This window comes from Sorex araneus, chromosome X (genome assembly GCF_027595985.1).
Source record: "Sorex araneus isolate mSorAra2 chromosome X, mSorAra2.pri, whole genome shotgun sequence".
NCBI classification, from domain to species: Eukaryota; Metazoa; Chordata; class Mammalia; order Eulipotyphla; family Soricidae; genus Sorex; species Sorex araneus.
Genome location: NC_073313.1, coordinates 359,696,708 through 359,712,901, shown reverse-complemented (window position 1 = coordinate 359,712,901; position 16,194 = coordinate 359,696,708). Strand labels below are relative to the sequence as shown.

General features: G+C 60.6%; 1 protein-coding gene across 1 annotated transcript in view; it reads left to right on the top strand.

The window, feature by feature from the left end:
• DNMT3A (DNA methyltransferase 3 alpha) overlaps positions 1 to 15,750 on the top strand; it is a 97,406-nt gene extending 81,656 nt beyond the window's left edge. The window contains exons 16-23 of the mRNA XM_055123559.1: positions 130 to 214; positions 2,247 to 2,392; positions 3,921 to 4,011; positions 4,124 to 4,272; positions 5,024 to 5,109; positions 8,496 to 8,565; positions 8,929 to 9,047; positions 10,563 to 15,750. Of these exons, the coding sequence (XP_054979534.1) occupies positions 130 to 214; positions 2,247 to 2,392; positions 3,921 to 4,011; positions 4,124 to 4,272; positions 5,024 to 5,109; positions 8,496 to 8,565; positions 8,929 to 9,047; positions 10,563 to 10,704 (888 nt within the window). The 3' untranslated portion in view covers positions 10,705 to 15,750. The remainder of the gene's footprint in view (positions 1 to 129; positions 215 to 2,246; positions 2,393 to 3,920; positions 4,012 to 4,123; positions 4,273 to 5,023; positions 5,110 to 8,495; positions 8,566 to 8,928; positions 9,048 to 10,562) is intronic.
• Positions 15,751 to 16,194: the final 444 nt, after the last annotated feature.

Here is a 16,194-nt window from a genome sequence, read left to right as displayed (position 1 = left end):
GTGAGTGCTGGGCCCCGGGGCTCCCGGCCCCTCCTCAGGGCTCTGTGGGTCGGGGGGCGCTCACAGTTGAAGTGTCTGATTTCTGGAACATTCCCTGGATGTTAACTGGGTCTGTCGTGCCCGCTGTAGGACCCGCCGAAGGTTTACCCTCCGGTCCCCGCCGAGAAGCGGAAGCCCATCCGGGTGCTGTCCCTCTTCGACGGCATCGCCACGGGTGAGTGAGCCGCTGGGCGCTGGCTTCTGGCAAAACCAGAAGGCAAACGTTCGAACCCGGGGCCAAGCAGAGCGAGCGGCGTTTCTCATCGGGGGCGCGCTGTGGGGGTCCCGTGTCTGGGCCCCACCCAGCCGTGCGGGGGCATCGCTCCTGGCGGTGGGCCGAGCCACCGAGCCCTCCCAGGCCCAGGTCGTCTCGATCCCGGGTGTCAGTAAAGCCTCTGAGTGGCCAGAGGGACTTTGGGATCCGGGACCTGGTCCCTGGTCCGAGTCTGGGTGTCCTTGTAGTGTTCTGCACGTGTGTGCGCCCACACGGTCAGGCGGAGGGGCCAGATGGGGGAGGAAACGCGTACCCGGGGGTCTCTTGTCCCGGTGTCATTCTTTCCTGGCCTCAGCCTGTGTAGAGTGATCTTCGCACCTGGTGCGTGTGGGTGCCACCGACCCCAGGTGTGACCCCCCACCCCTGAATCTGGTGGCGGCTTGCTCCGTGCCTCTGTAGCCTTAAGCCCTGAGCAAACACAGAGTCCACCCCCCTTGGGTCCGCGCTCTGCCAGGGCCTTTCCCCAGGGGACTGAGGCGATGGCGGAGAGGGTGCAAGCGCGTGCCCGGCATGCCGAGCGCTCCGGGTTCGCCCCCTGCACCCCTGGTCCCCTGAGCAGGGGCTGCGAACAGCCCTGCCCAGCCAGAGTGCCCAAGGCCCCTCCCCCTCGGAAGGCTGTGTGGCCCTTTGCCCTGCCTGGGCCCTGTTGAGAATGTGAGCGAGGCTGCTGTGACAGAGCCTTCGGCACTTTGGCCCAGGTGGCGTCTGACCAGGCATGTCTCTGCTCCGCCCCTGGTGGCTCTCCCAGGCTAGACCCCGGGGGCCCCTCTGGAGTCAGGTCTCCCCGCAGGGGCTGGGAACCCCGCTGGGAGGTGTACTCCTTGTTTTTCCTGCTCTGCTCTGGTGCTGGGAGTCTCTGCCGCTGTGTTTGGCCATGGGGTTGAGTCCTTGCACGGCCTCTGCCTCCAGTGTCCTAAAGTTGTTTTCTTTGATGTGTGGTATGGACTTAGGCCTGGTACCCGGGCCTTGAATCCATTTTGAGTTGGCTTCTGTGCACGGTGCCAGCAAAGGGTCAGGAGAGGGGGCCTGAGGGGGCGGGGGAGGTGCCGGCCCCCAGCTGTTGCCGTGGGAAGTGCGTGTCCTTGGCTCAGCCTCCTGGGCCAAGCAGGAGGCCCCGCCTTTCTTCCTGGAAAACCCTTAGCAGCTGCCCAGGAGAGCAGGGCCCAGAACCCACCCACGAGTGGTGCATGCCGGCTGCCAGGGTCTCTAGAAGTTGGGAGGTGATTCCGGGGGGCTGTGGGGGGGGGCACACGAGCAGTTGATGGATGGGTCTGGTTGGGGGAGTCACAGCAGAAGGAAATGCTGGAGATCTGGAACAGCCCAGGGTGAAGCCGGACTAGTGTGTGCAAGATGTGAAACGGGCAGAGAGCAGCACCCCAGCGGGTGTGGCCCAGCCGGACAGACGTGCAGGCACCACAGGACAGAAGTCTGCTCAGAGACCGAAAAGTGGGACAGGAAGAAGCGGCCCAAAGGGCTTTTTTGCAAGTGGCCGCCAGGGTTTAGTTTTTGCCACACGCCCTGTCAGGATTAGTCCCCAAACACCACCACCTTGCGGGGTTCTAGACCAAAGGGACAGCAGGTAGGGCGCTTGCTTGCACACGCTGACCCGGCTTCCATCCCTGGCATCCCCTGCGGTCCCCCAGAACCCTGCCAGGAGTAGTTCCCGAGTGCAGAGCCAGGAGTAAACCCTGAGCATCACTGGGCACGGCCCTAAAACAACCCCAAAAGGGGGTGAAGAAACAGAACAGGTGCCCTGAAGGTTCCCCCCAGGTCATCTGTGGCTCTCCCGGGGGCCGCTCTCTCTCCCTGCCATTGGTCCCTCAGTGGCCCTTTTGGGTGCTCCGGCTCCCTCCAGAACCCGGGGGGGGGGGGTGCTGTATCCGGCCCTCGACCCGGGCGCAGGGTGACGTGCTGGCGCTGCCGCCCCCCACAGGGCTCCTGGTGCTGAAGGACTTGGGGATCCAGGTGGACCGCTACATCGCCTCCGAGGTGTGCGAGGACTCCATCACCGTGGGCATGGTGCGCCACCAGGGGAAGATCATGTACGTCGGGGACGTCCGCAGCGTCACGCAGAAGCATGTATGTCCGTGCCTCGCCAGCCTCCAGCCCCGCCCGCCGCGTCCCTTTCACCTGCTCCTTCTCGGCACCCGCAGCTTCTCTTTTATTTGGGGGGGGAAGGAGGGTAAGAATGAGGGCGGGCACCGCACCAGGCAGTGCCCAGGGCTGGCTCCTGGCTCTGTGTTCAGGGGTCACCCCCCGGTGGGCTCAGGGGGCCCTGGGGGCGCTGGGAGCCGAACCCCAGCGGGGCACGTGTGAAGCAGAGCAGGCCCTGGCTGCCTTGGCGCTGGGACCCCCAGCCCCTGCGCTACAGCCGATTCCGCTCTCCCTCCGGACAGCTGTGCCAGCTGTGCCAGCCTTCTCCGGGGAGCTCTGGACTGGGCTCGGCCTGCCCCGACCACAGCGCCCTGGGAGGGTGTTGGGAGTGACCGGCCCGTAGAGCTCAGGCACCCTCACGTCCAGCCCGGACAGCTGCCCCAGGTGGCGACGGGAGCACCTGGGGCTCCCCACTGGCCTCTGGTCAGCAGTTGGGCCTTTTCTCTTTGACTCAGGACACACCTCCGAGCCTCAGGACTTGCCTGAGGCTGTGTCCCCGTGTGTGTGTGTGTGTGTGTGTGTGTGTGTGTGTGTGTGTGTGTGTGTGTGTGTGTATGTGTGTGCGCGCGCGCGTGCGCGTGCTACTATGCTGGTGTCCCTGTGTGTGTGTGCAACCCTGTGCGAGTGTCCCTGTGTGTCCTTGTATGTGCATGTGCCTCTGTGTGAATCCCCATGTGTGTTTCTTCGTGTCTCGTGCCGTGTGTGTGCATCCCTGTGCGCATGTCCCTGTGTGTGGACATGTATGTGCATGTGCCTCCGTGTGAATCCCCATGTGTCTATCTTTGTGTGTGTCCCATGTGTGTATGTCTGTGTGTGTGTCCTCATATTAGTCTGTGTGTGAGTCCCTGTGTTTGAGTCCCCGTGTGTGGATAGCCTTGTGTGTGTCTGTCCCATGTTTAAGTTCCTGTTTGGTGAAATCCCCTTTTGGTGTGTGTGTGTGTGTGTGTGTGTGTGTGTGTGTGTGTGTGTGTGTGTCCACGTGTGTCTGTGAGCGTGTGTTAGTGTCCGTATGTATGTCTGTGTCAGTGTGTATGTCCGTGTGTTCATGTGTGTGTCTCTGTGTCTGAGTAGTGTCTGTGTGCTCGTGTGTCCATATGTGAGTGTCCATGTTTCAGTGTGTGCGTCCATATGTCTGTTTGTGTCTGTGTGCTTGTGTGTCCATATGTGAGTGTCCATGTTTCAGTGTGTGCGTCCATATGTCTGTTTGTGTCTGTGTGCTTGTGTCTGTGTGTCCATGTTTTAGTGTGTCTGTCTGTTGTGTGTGTGTGTTCGTGTGAGTGTCCCATGCACACACTGTAGTGCCTTAGAAGGGCGTTGTGACCACACACGGTGGCGGATCATCTCTCCTGTGCCAAAGTACTTTTTTTCCCCTTTTTTGGCCAGATCTGCAGATAATTTCTCTCTGCCTCTGTCCGCGGCCATCAGGCCCATCACGTTACCTTTGTCCTCCCAGATCCAGGAGTGGGGCCCGTTCGACCTGGTGATCGGGGGCAGTCCGTGCAATGACCTCTCCATCGTCAACCCCGCCCGCAAGGGGCTCTACGGTAGGTGCCGTGTGGGCCGGGGCCTGCCTGGAGGCTCCCCGGGGTGTCCCCCTTTGGCCCTCCCGTGTCCCCGACGGCCCGGCTGACCGACGCGTCCTCTTCCCCCGCTCAGAGGGCACTGGCCGGCTCTTCTTCGAGTTCTACCGCCTGCTGCATGATGCGCGGCCCAAGGAGGGAGATGACCGCCCCTTCTTCTGGCTCTTTGAGAATGTGGTGGCCATGGGCGTGAGCGACAAGAGGGACATCTCACGGTTTCTCGAGGTAGCGCCAGCCGCCTGGGGCTGCCCGCTGCTCCCGGCTCCCACCTGGGCAGCGGCCCGGTGGGGGTGGGGGTGGGGGTGGGTGGCTCCTGCTTTGTAAGGGGCCCGTGGGGACGCTCGGAGCCCCCCTAGTGTTCCTGGGAAGGAGCGGGCAATGCGAGCCAGGGGGCCTGAGTGGCTGGCCGCTCCCCCGTGCCTGGCCTCCCTGGCAGGCCCTACTCCCTGCCCTGGGTGGAGATCCCAGCTGGCTCTGAGCCAGGCTTACTCCGTAGGCTTCCGGGGCTGGGAACCCAGCAGGAGCCCAGAATGTCCTGAGCTTTGGGATCAGAGGAGCCGCTTCCTTCGAGCGTCTGGGAGACCGGCCTCTGTGATCAGCCAGACAGGGCTGTTTACATCGCCTCGAAATCCCTCACTCCCATGAGCCCAGTATTTTTTGCCCCCCAGCCCAGTGGGCCGTGGAACAGTCGGGGCCTGCGGAGCCTCTGGCTTGGCTGGAGGAGACCCTGCAGCTTCTCCTGCCGAGGGTTGGGGGCTGGTGCTGGGCGCCGCCAGATGCACGTCTGCAGGCGCCTTGTTTCCAAACCTCCTGAGCTCTGCCCAGGCAGCAGCTGCTGCCCGCGTCTGGAGTGTCCCGGAGCAAGGCTGTAGTCCCCTGGGGCCTCCTGAGAGGGGGGCAGGAGCCTGCGAGGGGCTTGGGCCCGTGTCCTGCAGCGTCTGATCCTCTTGCCTTGCCTCCATCTCCCTCCGTGCAGTCCAACCCCGTGATGATCGATGCCAAAGAAGTGTCAGCCGCACACAGGGCCCGCTACTTCTGGGGGAACCTTCCTGGCATGAACAGGTCGGTGCACTTCCGGGCCAGGGGCCCTGCCGGCAGGATGGTGGCGGGTCAGGTTGGGGGTTGTTTTGATGGGGGCGCAGGGGTCCACACCTGTCACTGCTCAGGGTTTACTCCTGGCTCTACTCAGGGTGCCGATTGTGGTACCAGGGATTCAAAGCCAGGTTGGCCACCTGCAGGGCGAGTGTGCTGTCCTCTGTCCTCTCCAGCTCGTGTGACCGAGGCCGACGGCCCAGGTGGGAGGTCCTTGAGTGGAGTTTCCCTTCTCGTTTTGTTGTGGGGCCACTCCCTGCCATGCTCAGGGGCTGCTCCCAGCAGGCTCGGGGGACCCTCTGGGGTGCTGGGGATCCAACCCGAGTCAGCTGCATGCAAGGCAAGCGCTGCTCGCCGTGCTGCCTGTCTGTCCCCTGAGTGAGGCCTCTGGGTGCCTCCCCTGCTGAGAACGGCTGCTCTGTCATGTTCTCTGAGGAAGAAGGGGGCCGGGGCACAGAGCGGACTCGCTTGAGAAAATGGAGACAAGTGGTTGAAAATTAATTTAAATGTGTGTTTGGCCTGGGGGAAGGGCTCAGATGCCAGAGCATGTGTGTGGCATGCTCAAGGCCTGGGCTAGATCCTGGGCACCGTCGTGTCCTCTGCTGCAATGCCCAGTGCAGCCCTGGTGAAACCTCGGTGACACTGGGGAGGGCCCACAACAGCCACAGAAAGTATCTTCTTGGGGACTGGAGCGATAGCACAGCGGGGAGGGCGTTTGCCTTGCATGTGGCCGACCCGGGTTCGATTCCCAGCATCCCATATGGTCCCCTGAGCACCACCAGGGGTAATTCCTGAGTGCAGAGCCAGGAGTAACCCCTGTGCATCGCCGGGTATGACCCAAAAAGCCAAAAAAAAAAAAAAAAACCCACAGAAAGTATCTTCTTGGGGCCAGAGCGATAGCACAGTGGGTAGGGCGTTTGCCTTGCAAGCAGCTGACCTGGATTCGGTCCCCGGCACCCTGTGTGGTCCCCCAAGCACTGCCAGGAGTAACTCCTGAGCATCGCTGGGTGTGACTCGAAACAAAACTGCCCTCTTGGCTGCAAAGATCCCTGTTCTGCTGAGTTACTGTCTTCCCAACTGTGGCTCCTTCGACTCCTGAGGTAGAACCCATGGCCGCGGAGGGATGTGAAACATGGGACCTGTGCATCAAACCGTCCAGCCCGGTGGCCACAGGCGGCCAGGCATGGCTACTGTCCGCTTGCTGAAAGGCCTCTGAGGACTTTGTGTGTTTTGGGTTGGTTGGTTGGTTCGTGTGTCGGGAGAGGGTTGTTGTTTGTTTGGGGACCGTGCCGGCAGTGCTCAGGCCCTGTGCTCGGGTCACTCCTGGCAGGGCTCAGGGAGCCGGAGGGTGCTGGGACTGAGCCCCGGTCAGCTGTGTGTGAAGCGATACCCTAGCCGCCCTGTCGCTCCAGCACGGAGAAAAGAATTCTGGTTCCTCTCTGGTACAGAGCGAGTCACCTGATTAAAGGCAGAGTGAGGAGCCAGAGAGGTGACGGCTGAGCCTGGCTCAGATGCCCAGTGCCCACAGACTGGGCGGAGAACTGGGCGCAGCCCCTGAGCTCAAGCCACCCTTCTCCCCTCAGAAAAGCAGGGCGAGAGCCACCTGTCAGGGTAACTGGGGGAGACGCCTCACTTGGCACAGATGCCCTTCCTTCCTTCCTTCCTTCCTTCCTTCCTTCCTTCCTTCCTTCCTTCCTTCCTTCCTTCCTTCCCTCCTTCCCTCCTTCCCTCCTTCCCTCCTTCCCTCCTTCCCTCCTTCCCTCCTTCCCTCCTTCCCTCCTTCCCTCCTTCCCTCCTTCCCTCCTTCCCTCTTTCCCTCCTTCCCTCCCTCCCTCCCTCCCTCCCTCCTTCTCTCCTTCCCTCCTTCCCTCCTTCCCTCCCTCCCTCCCTCCCTCCCTCCCTCCTTCCCTCCTTCCCTCCTTCCCTCCTTCCCTTCTTCCCTCCTTCCCTCCCCTGGCAATGCACATGGGTTACTGGCTCTGCACTCAGGAATTACCCCTGGTGGTTCTTAGGGGGACCATATGGTGTGGGGATGCTGGGAATCGAACCCGGGTGCAAGGCAAACACCCTACCCACTGCTCCAACCCCACGGCTGCCATTTCTTGTGGGACTTTATTGGTGCTCAGGGCCTTGGCGCCGCTGGCACGGGACTTGGTGAGTCCCTGTAGTCCCAGGCAATGATGCGGACTGGACGGGTGTCCAGGCCGTGAGTCCCGGGGCTGCCAATGGACGCTCCTGACCCTGAGGGGCCCAGGGGCCACTTGGGGCACCAGATAGGGGGTGTGCTGGCATCTGAGCTTCCCACACTGACACCTTCAGGAAATCTGTTGTTGTTGTTTTATTTTGTATTTTGTTTTTGTGTGTGTTTTGCTTTTTTGGGTCACACCCAGCAATGCTTGGGGTTACTCTTGACTCGGCATTCAGGAATTACTCCTGGCAGTGGATGGGGGAAATGTTTGGGATTCCAGGGATCGGACCTGGGGTGGCTGTGTGCAAAGCAGACGCCCTACCCACTGGACTGTCACTCCAGCCCCAACCTTCGGGAAGTCTTAGTCCCAGGGAACAGGAAGGTGGGCAGCAGGGTTAGCTAGTCTCACCCCTGACCTCTGGGCTGTGGGAAACGGTCGAAGTAGAGGGATCAGCCTGGCTCGCGCACTAAACACCCCCACGTGACCGTCACTGTAGTCAGGAGAGATGAGATTGTGACCCCAAAGGTTGCGGGGGGCTCGGCCTCAGTGAGATGGCCCCAAGAGCTAGCGTGCAGGCTTGACCGCTGGAGTCCTGGGCCGGGTGCCTGGCAGCGTGTGGCCTCCCCCAAACACCAGCCCCTGGGGTCCTGCTAGTTACGGCCCTGCCGTGCGCACCCCCCTGAGAAGACGCCTTGGTGTGTGTGGGGTTAAGGAGATGGCTCGCAGGGCTGGATCCCTGAGCCCCTCCAGGAGCTTAAGCCACCCCCTACCCCAATATAAAAATGGTTGTTGGGCCAGAGCCATCGTATAGCAGGTCAGGCGCTTGCCCTTGCACAGGGCCGACTCGAGGTCGACCCCTGGCTTCCCACGAGGTCCCCAGAGCCTGCCAGCTGTGGCCCCAAAACAAACAAACAAAAAGCCCTCAGTGTATTTGCAAGAGGTGCCTGGGAGCGAATTGGGTTTCCTGAGGGCAGCTGCCTCCTTCTGGAGGGTTGCAGGGCCCCTCTTGAGCTCCCCTCTGAGGCTGGGTGCTTGCTAGATGGGCCCGTGGATTTGGGGCCATCGGAACGGGGGCAGGTGGCCACCACAGGCGGGTTGGGTCAGGCAGCTGTGGGGTTCCGGCCCTTGTGCCCATTTCCGTTGTCACTGTCCCCTCCCGACCCCCAGGCCCCTGGCGTCCACTGTGAACGACAAGCTGGAACTGCAGGAGTGTCTGGAGCACGGCCGCATCGCCAAGGTCAGCCCCTGCACGGAGGACGGGAGCGAGGCTGCTGGCGGGCGGGCGCGTGCAATTGAGGAGGGGCCCGGCCCCCTGCGCAGGGCTGACAGTGGCCAGGAGCCCTTGCTGGCTGCAGCCCTTCGTCCACCGGGGCCTGGCCGTGGGACAGGCAGCTGCTCGGAAGCAGCCAGGCCCAGGCCTGCTCTCGCCCCCGGCTTCCCCCAAGCCCCTGACCTTTCAGGGTCGCTGCCACCGTGGGAGAAGTGGGGCGGGGTGGAGTGGACAGGATAGCGGCTGGGCGCCCGCGAGGGGGGCCTGCACTCACTGCTCCCTCCCTGCCAGGGCCCTGGCCGCTCACCCTGCCTCCCCCTCCTCTTCCAGTTCAGCAAAGTGAGGACCATTACCACGAGGTCAAACTCCATAAAGCAGGGCAAAGACCAGCATTTCCCCGTCTTCATGAACGAGAAGGAGGACATTCTCTGGTGCACTGAGATGGAAAGGTACCGCGCCCGGCGGGGGGGCTCCCAGGAGAGACTGGCCCCGGCCTCTGCCGGAGCCCCCAGCGGACCCACCCAGCCCCCGGGAAGCATCCTAGCTGCTGGCACTTGGAGATGGCAGAGGAGGGCACCCCACTTGCTGTCACCAGGCTGTGGCCAGGCAGAGGCCGTTTACACGAGGGGCCCACCTGGGGCCCAGCCTCCTCTCCTCATCAGGGAGAGGCCAGGGGTCAGTTCATTCCGGACATCGGGGTGGCTGAGGGATCCAGCCCTTGAATATTACTTTGTTTTGTTTTGGGGGGCCACACCCAATGGTGTAAAGAACGTCCTCTGTCCAGTTGTGGGTTTGAACATGAGCTCTACTTCTGTGGACTTGAGAACTCCATGTATGTGGGTTTTCTTTTTTTTTCCTTTGTTCTGTTTTGTTTTGGGGCTGCCCCTGGAGATGCTCAGGGGTTACTCCTGAACTCAGGAATTACTCCTAGCGGTGCTCGGGGCCCATATGGGATGCCGGGGATCAAACCAGGTCAGCTGCATGCAAGGCAAGGGCCCTACTCCCACCGTAATATCGCTCTGGGCTCCCCGCTTGACACCCCCCACCACTGTTTTTGGTTAAATCACACCAGGCAGTGCTTAGGGCTTACTCCTGGCTCTGCGCTTAGTCACTCCTGTTGGGCTTGGGCATTGTATGGGGTGCCAGCATCAGATCTGGGTCAGCCGCATGCGGGGCAGGCCGGCCCTACCCACTGTGCTGTCCCCACAGCCTCAGCTCTCGGGGTTATTTTAATCAATGCATTCACTCATTCGTTTTAGCTTTTTGGGTGCTCAGGAGTTATTCCTGGCTCTGTACTTAGGAGTTACTCCTGGCAGTGCTCGGGGGACCGTGTGGGATGCCAGGGATCGAACCCAGGCTGGCCTGGAGCAAGCCAAATGCCCTACCCACTGTGCTACCGCTCGGGCCCTTCCTCGGGGTTGTGTTTAATAGGAGCCGCACCTGGCAGTGCTCTGGGGCTCCCTGGTGCTGTGCCCAGGGTGATCCCAGGCGGTGCGGGGCACCATGTGGATCCGAGGATTGAACTGGGGCTGGCGGGACACAGGCAGGTAGATGCCTTGTATTCCCCACCCACCCTCACCCACCGCCATCCCTCGGCCCTTTTTCCTCTTGGACTCCTCCTGGCAGTGCTCAGGGGAGCAGGCAGTACCAGGGGTGGAGACCGGGCTGCAGCCCTGTCCCTGCCCTGGCGGATTCTCTTGCCCTCGTGGCAAACACACGAGGTCAGCAGATCCAGGCCAGTACCACGCGTGTGTCTTCTGGGTGACTTTTTCTGACCGCACTGGAAGCGTTTTGCTCTGGCTCTCTCTACACCAAGAAAGCAGGGCGTCTGCCAGCAGCCTGACCTCCAGGAGGACCTTTTGGCCGTGCACGGGTCCAGCACCCCTCATCCTCGTCCGTTCCGCGTCCCCCCCACCGGCCCCAGATCGCCCAGCTCACGGCGCCCCTCCGCCTCTCTCCCACAGGGTGTTCGGCTTCCCGGTCCACTACACCGACGTGTCCAACATGAGCCGCCTGGCCAGGCAGAGACTGCTGGGCCGGTCCTGGAGCGTGCCGGTCATCCGCCACCTCTTCGCTCCACTGAAGGAATATTTCGCTTGTGTGTAAGGGACACGTGGGGGCCAACCGAGGTAGCGCCGCAAAGTCACACAAACAAACGGAGAAAAAAAACAAACACAAACACACAACACAACAACAACAAAAAACACCGAGAACATGAAGATGGAGAGAAGTAGCAGCACCCAGAAGAGAAAACAGGAATTTAACACCAAACCCACAGAGGCGGAAAGAGCCGGAGGGCCGGGCCTGGCCGAGGAAGGTTGCGAACAGCTCCGATGGTTTTCAGTGTCTTCGGTCCTATTTAAAAACCAAACCGAGCTCCACCCCCGTCCCCTCCTTCACTCCCAAATGCCCTCCACGCCCCCTTTTTTTTTTTTTGGTCAGATCTTTTGTTTTACTCTTTCAGAGGGGTTTTTCTGTTTGTTTGGGTTTTTGTTTCTTGCTGTGACTGAAACAAGAGGGTGGATTGCAGCAAAAAAAAAAATCAGTAACAACAGCAACAAGAGTAACGATAATACCTTGCCAAGGAAAGCTAGGAGAGAAGGAGAAAGAGAAAATTCTATCAAAATTTATATATTGGAGATATATATATATATATTTTTTGCTCTATAACTTTTCGTTGTTGTCTCTAGCCTGATCAGATAGGAGCACGAGCGGGGGACAGAGCAGAGAGGCGCTCTGGAGGCGGCCCGAGTCCCTGCCGGCCCCCGCGACATCTCGCCAGCACCATCCTGGTTCGTGCAAAAGAGAACCCAGCTAGCTGCAGGGAGCCGAGACCAGCACTCCAGACCCCTCCAGCTTTTCAGGTGCCTACCACACAGGAAACCTTGACGAAAATCAGTTCCTAGAAGCCGCTGTTACCTCTTGTTTACAGTTTATATATATATGATAGATGCGAGATATATATATATATATAAAAGGTACTGTCAACTACTGTACAACCCGACTTCATAATGGTGCTTTCAAACAGCGAGATGAGTATCAAAACATCAGCTTCCACATTGCCTTATGTGCAAAGGGTTCTAACCGCGGACGGAAAAATGGGTGACAGCTGGGGTGGGGGGGTGACAAACCGTTATCCTGGTGGGTTGGGGGCTTCTCCGCCCCCTTGTTTATGAACAAGGCAAGGAGGAGAATTTGAAAACAGCACCTCCCCCTTCTCCCTGCCAAAGGAAGGGGGGATTCCGGTGAGCTGGGGTGGGGGGGTGTGGAAGGCTGAGAGTGGGGTTGATTTCATCCAGGCTCATGCAATAACCTTTGATTTATTATTTTTTTATTTTTGAAAAAAAAAAAAAAGAACCCCTGCTCCTCTGCCCTCGGCGTACTGGCAGGATTGGGGGGGTACGGGCGTCTTTATTCCCCACTTTTCACATTAGCCCGTTCGAGGGCACCTTGTGGGAATCAGAAAAATAACCACGATAAAACCAACCAAGCCCGGAGTGCGGGCAAGTGACCGACCCCACCTCACCCGGAGCGAATAAAAAAACATACAAAACGTGCTGGTGCTTCCCTAAGTCGCCTTTTGTGTGTTCTTTTATGAAGCCCCTGCCCCCCCTCCCTCCGCGCCCCTGCACCAGGTGACCGTGCGCAATGCTTTTGGTCATCTCCACAGGCTGCAGACTGGCCCTGGGACACGGGGGCACCTTTGCATTCTTCAGATTCTGGTTCTGTTGGTTTTCCAGAGTTTCTTTTTAAGAAATCAAAAACCCACCCCCTGCCCCCATCCCACCCCCCCCTCTCCCTTTAAGGTTTCAAACCAAGGTGCAGGGAGCAGGGTGCTTCTCAGTCAGGGGTGGCCCCGGTGCCCTGGCTCCTCCCCTCGGGGCCAGGTGGGCCACCCGGCGGGCACAGCAGCCAGGTTGGTGGGGTCCCCCACCCCCCAGGCCGGCCTCTCTGGCGCGCCCGCCCACCTCTCCTCCTCCCCCCCACCCCCCTCGAGTCCCGTGTGTCAGGACTGGAGGGGCGGGGCGTCTCCTGCACGTGCGAGGTGGGGGTGCTGTGTCTTTCTTTTCTAGTACTTGGTCTGATGGCTGAGCTCTCGCCCGGGGCCTGCCAGTGGTGCTCTGCGGGTGACCCAGCGGGCAGAGGCTCGCCGGATTGTCGGGGTGTAGATATGTGGCATATAGAGATTTATATTTTATAATGGGAGGGGGGTGGACCTCCTGGGCAGGGCAGGGCCAGGAGGTGAGCCGTCAAGCACAGGGGGGGGCCCGAGTTTGCACCCCTCGCACGATGGGGCCTACGGGGATAGGCACCGTATAGATGCGTAGCTAGGGTCACACGGAAGGAGCTAGGGAAGGGGCGCGAGGCCCGAGGCTCAGGATGCTGAGCCCCGGGCCCCCCTGGCAGACCGCCCCTGCCCGCCTCCCCCCAATCAATCAGCCCCCTCCCCTCCCCTCCCTCCCCACGCAGACACAGGAAGTGATTTCTGATCGACTGCATTACAGAGGCATCGCCAGGGCGCGCCCCGCGTGCTGGTCCCCGGGATCCGGGGACGGGGCCCCATGGCACTACCTCTGTTGCCCTGATGGCAGGTGGACTGGCAGTGCCAGGAGCTGCCCGGTGCTGAAGGCAGGGAGGGGCAGGTGCTCGCCTCTGGCAGGGACGGGGCCATTTCCGGTCCCGAGTGACGTCAAGACTCTTGTGTTAGCGACCCGTGACACTGGCCTGCAGCTCAAGGCACCGGTCAGGTCAGCCCTCAGCTCCCCCTACCTATTCTCCCCCAGCCCCCGATTGGCATCCTCGTCTGTCTGTCTGTCTGTCTGTCTGTCTGTCTGTCTGTCTGGGCCAGCAGGCCTCCTGGGGGCAGCAGAAAGGGGATGTAAAGCTCAATCAGTAATTGGACGGAATAATAAGCCGGGGCCCCCAGCCCCTCATTGCTCTGGAGATGACGCTCACGGCGGGCGGCTGGCCCTCTCCCCCTCCCCCGGGCCCCAGGACAGCCCGCCACCCCCTGGGCGACGGCAGGGGGCAGCCAGGCACCTGGTCACGGTGCCCACCCCGCCGCCGTCTCCATCTTCCTGGCCCGCACCCCACCAGCACGGCTCGCGAGGGCGGGGCAGTGCCCCCAGGTGCTCCCTCCCTGCCGCCCCGGGGCCTCCCTCTGGCCTGGTGCTGCCCACCACGCAGGTGAAGGGGCTTATCTCCCCCTGACAGCCCCACCCGGGCTCCTGCCTGCGGGGAAGGAAGCTGGTTGCCAGGGTTGCTGCGGGGGGTGGGGGGGGCTCGCTGGGGATGAGAGCCCCTCACCCATGCTCCCTCCCCGCCCCATCCCAGCTGGTGCTGTGCCCACCCACGGGCGCTGTGCAGACGCGCACTCAACCTCGGGGGATGGCAGCCCCCCGCCCCCGCCACCCCCACTCCGAGGCGTGCTTCATGCACCTGAGGCCCAGACGCCGGCAGAGAGAGCAGGAAGATTCTGGGGTTTGCTTCGGGGCTGGGGCCAGGACGGTCCCTGCGGATGCAGGCGCTCCCCGCACCGGGCTGCCGCCGCGGGGGTCAGCTGCATCCTCCTTCCCAGACCCTGGAACCTTCTTGCTATTGTCTGTGCTACTGGGCCGCACGCTGGCCCGAGGCCCCAGGGGTGTCCGGTGCAGACTGGACAGTTAGCGGGCCAGCAGCGGGGGTGTGGGCAGGAGGGGTTTCCCTGGGCCCGGGTCTCCTCTCCTCTCCCTGTGGCTTGTCCACAAAGTGGCTGTGACTTCCCGTGGTGCTGCCTGGCCTGACCCCCTGTTTGTAGTCACGGGCACCTGGGAGTTGGGGGGGGGAAGGGAGCCCGCTGGGGCAGAAAGACCCTTTGGGTTTAGGTGGCTCCTCTGCGAGCATGGGGGCCTGGCTGGTGGCCTCGGAATAGCCCCCCGCTCCCCCAGATAGCCCCCCCCTGGCCCCGGGGAGGGAGAGAGCAGCCCCGCTGTGCGGTCAGGACGGGAGGCCCCTTTGGCAGAAGGACTCGGGACTTCTTGAGTCCGTCCGTCCGTCCGTCCCTCCATCCGTCCATCTCCAGGCAATGAACAGGGCGAGGACAGTCCCCGTCCCGAGTCCCCGCCACTCCCAGACTGACCTGGCTGCCCCAGGCCTAGAATAGACAGACAACGACGACGACAACGACGACAACAAAATGCCGAAATTCCTTAGAATACGCAGCGGGAGGAGGCGACCCCAAACGGTGCTAAAACATTTTATTAAAAATATATATTGTTAAATTAAGTCTGCTGTCTGGACAATGACTGTTTGTTTTGTTTTCTCGTAGTGGAGTTTAAAAGAGACTATTATTTTACTCTGATATATTATTATTAAAAAGGCATTTTAACTTTGTACTTGAAAACTAAATGAGCGATTTCATGTGTTTTAGCTGAGGCATTGAAGTAGCGGGTGCTTACCTATTTGTGGGAATCATGTATCCATACTGAAGAATAAACTCTGTAGCTGATTTGGTAATAACTTTTCCTGTTACACACGATTTCGCTTTGACCCCGGCGGCCGAGCGCTTTTACTCCACATTCCACGCAGCTAAATGCAGGACTCCCCCCCCACCCCCGCCCCGCCCCCCAGCCCCCACGTTCGTTCCCATCCTCCCCGACTCCAACCCCCAGCGCCTTCCCCTCCCGAGCCCTCCACCCCGCACCCCTCCCCTTTCTCTTCAGTTCCTCTTTTGATCCTAATTTAGGTTTTTCCCCCCCCAGTTCCAGCATCCTCCCACCACTGGGTTTTATTTTTTCTTCTTTTCCTTTTGTTTTTAGGGTTGCTTCTCTATTTATTGACAATAATAATGTACATTTCACAGTCTGGTTCTGGGACATCCCGGGAGGGGCGTGTGTGCGAGGGCCCCCGCGGGTCTCCCACTGCTCCCCCCCACCCCCCACCCCCGGGGTTCTGTTGTATCTCTGTGTAAGTGATGCTCGTGACATAGCTGTTTATGAAATAATTAAAGAGGTCAATGCGTACAGCCGATGTAGAAAAGTCTGTCAATGCCGCCTTCATCACATTTTTTGTGTGTGCCCAGAAGAATATAATAAAGCTCCTTTCTAATGTACTTGTGCTGGAGGACACTTGAATAAATGGACTGTTTTTGTGCAAAAAGGAAAACCGGAAAAAGCACCGTCATAATGTCCTTTTGTCTTGCGGCTCCTTTTCCCCCTGGCGGCCCGTTCGCAGCCTCCTGCTGTGGGGTTAAGTACCTCCGCGGGGAGGAGCGAGCCTGGGACGAGGGGCGGGGTGGGGGGGGGAGAGGATGGGCAGTGAGGCAGCCCCCCCCAAATCACTTCTGCTCTTGCTGAGTCCTCCTTGTTTGCACACTGAGACCCCTTCAGAGTCCCGGAGCACGTGGCACCTCCGGCCTCCGGCACTCTCTCCCTCTCTTCCCTCTCTTCCCTCTCTTCCCTCTCTTCCCTCTCTTTCTCTCTCTCTCTCTCTCTCTCTCTCTCTCTCCCTCTCTTCCCTCTTTCTCTCTCTCTCTCTCCCCCCCTCCCTCCCTCCCTCCCTCCCTCCCTCCCTCCTTTCCTCTCTCTCCATCCTCTCCCTCCCTCCCTCTCTCTCTCC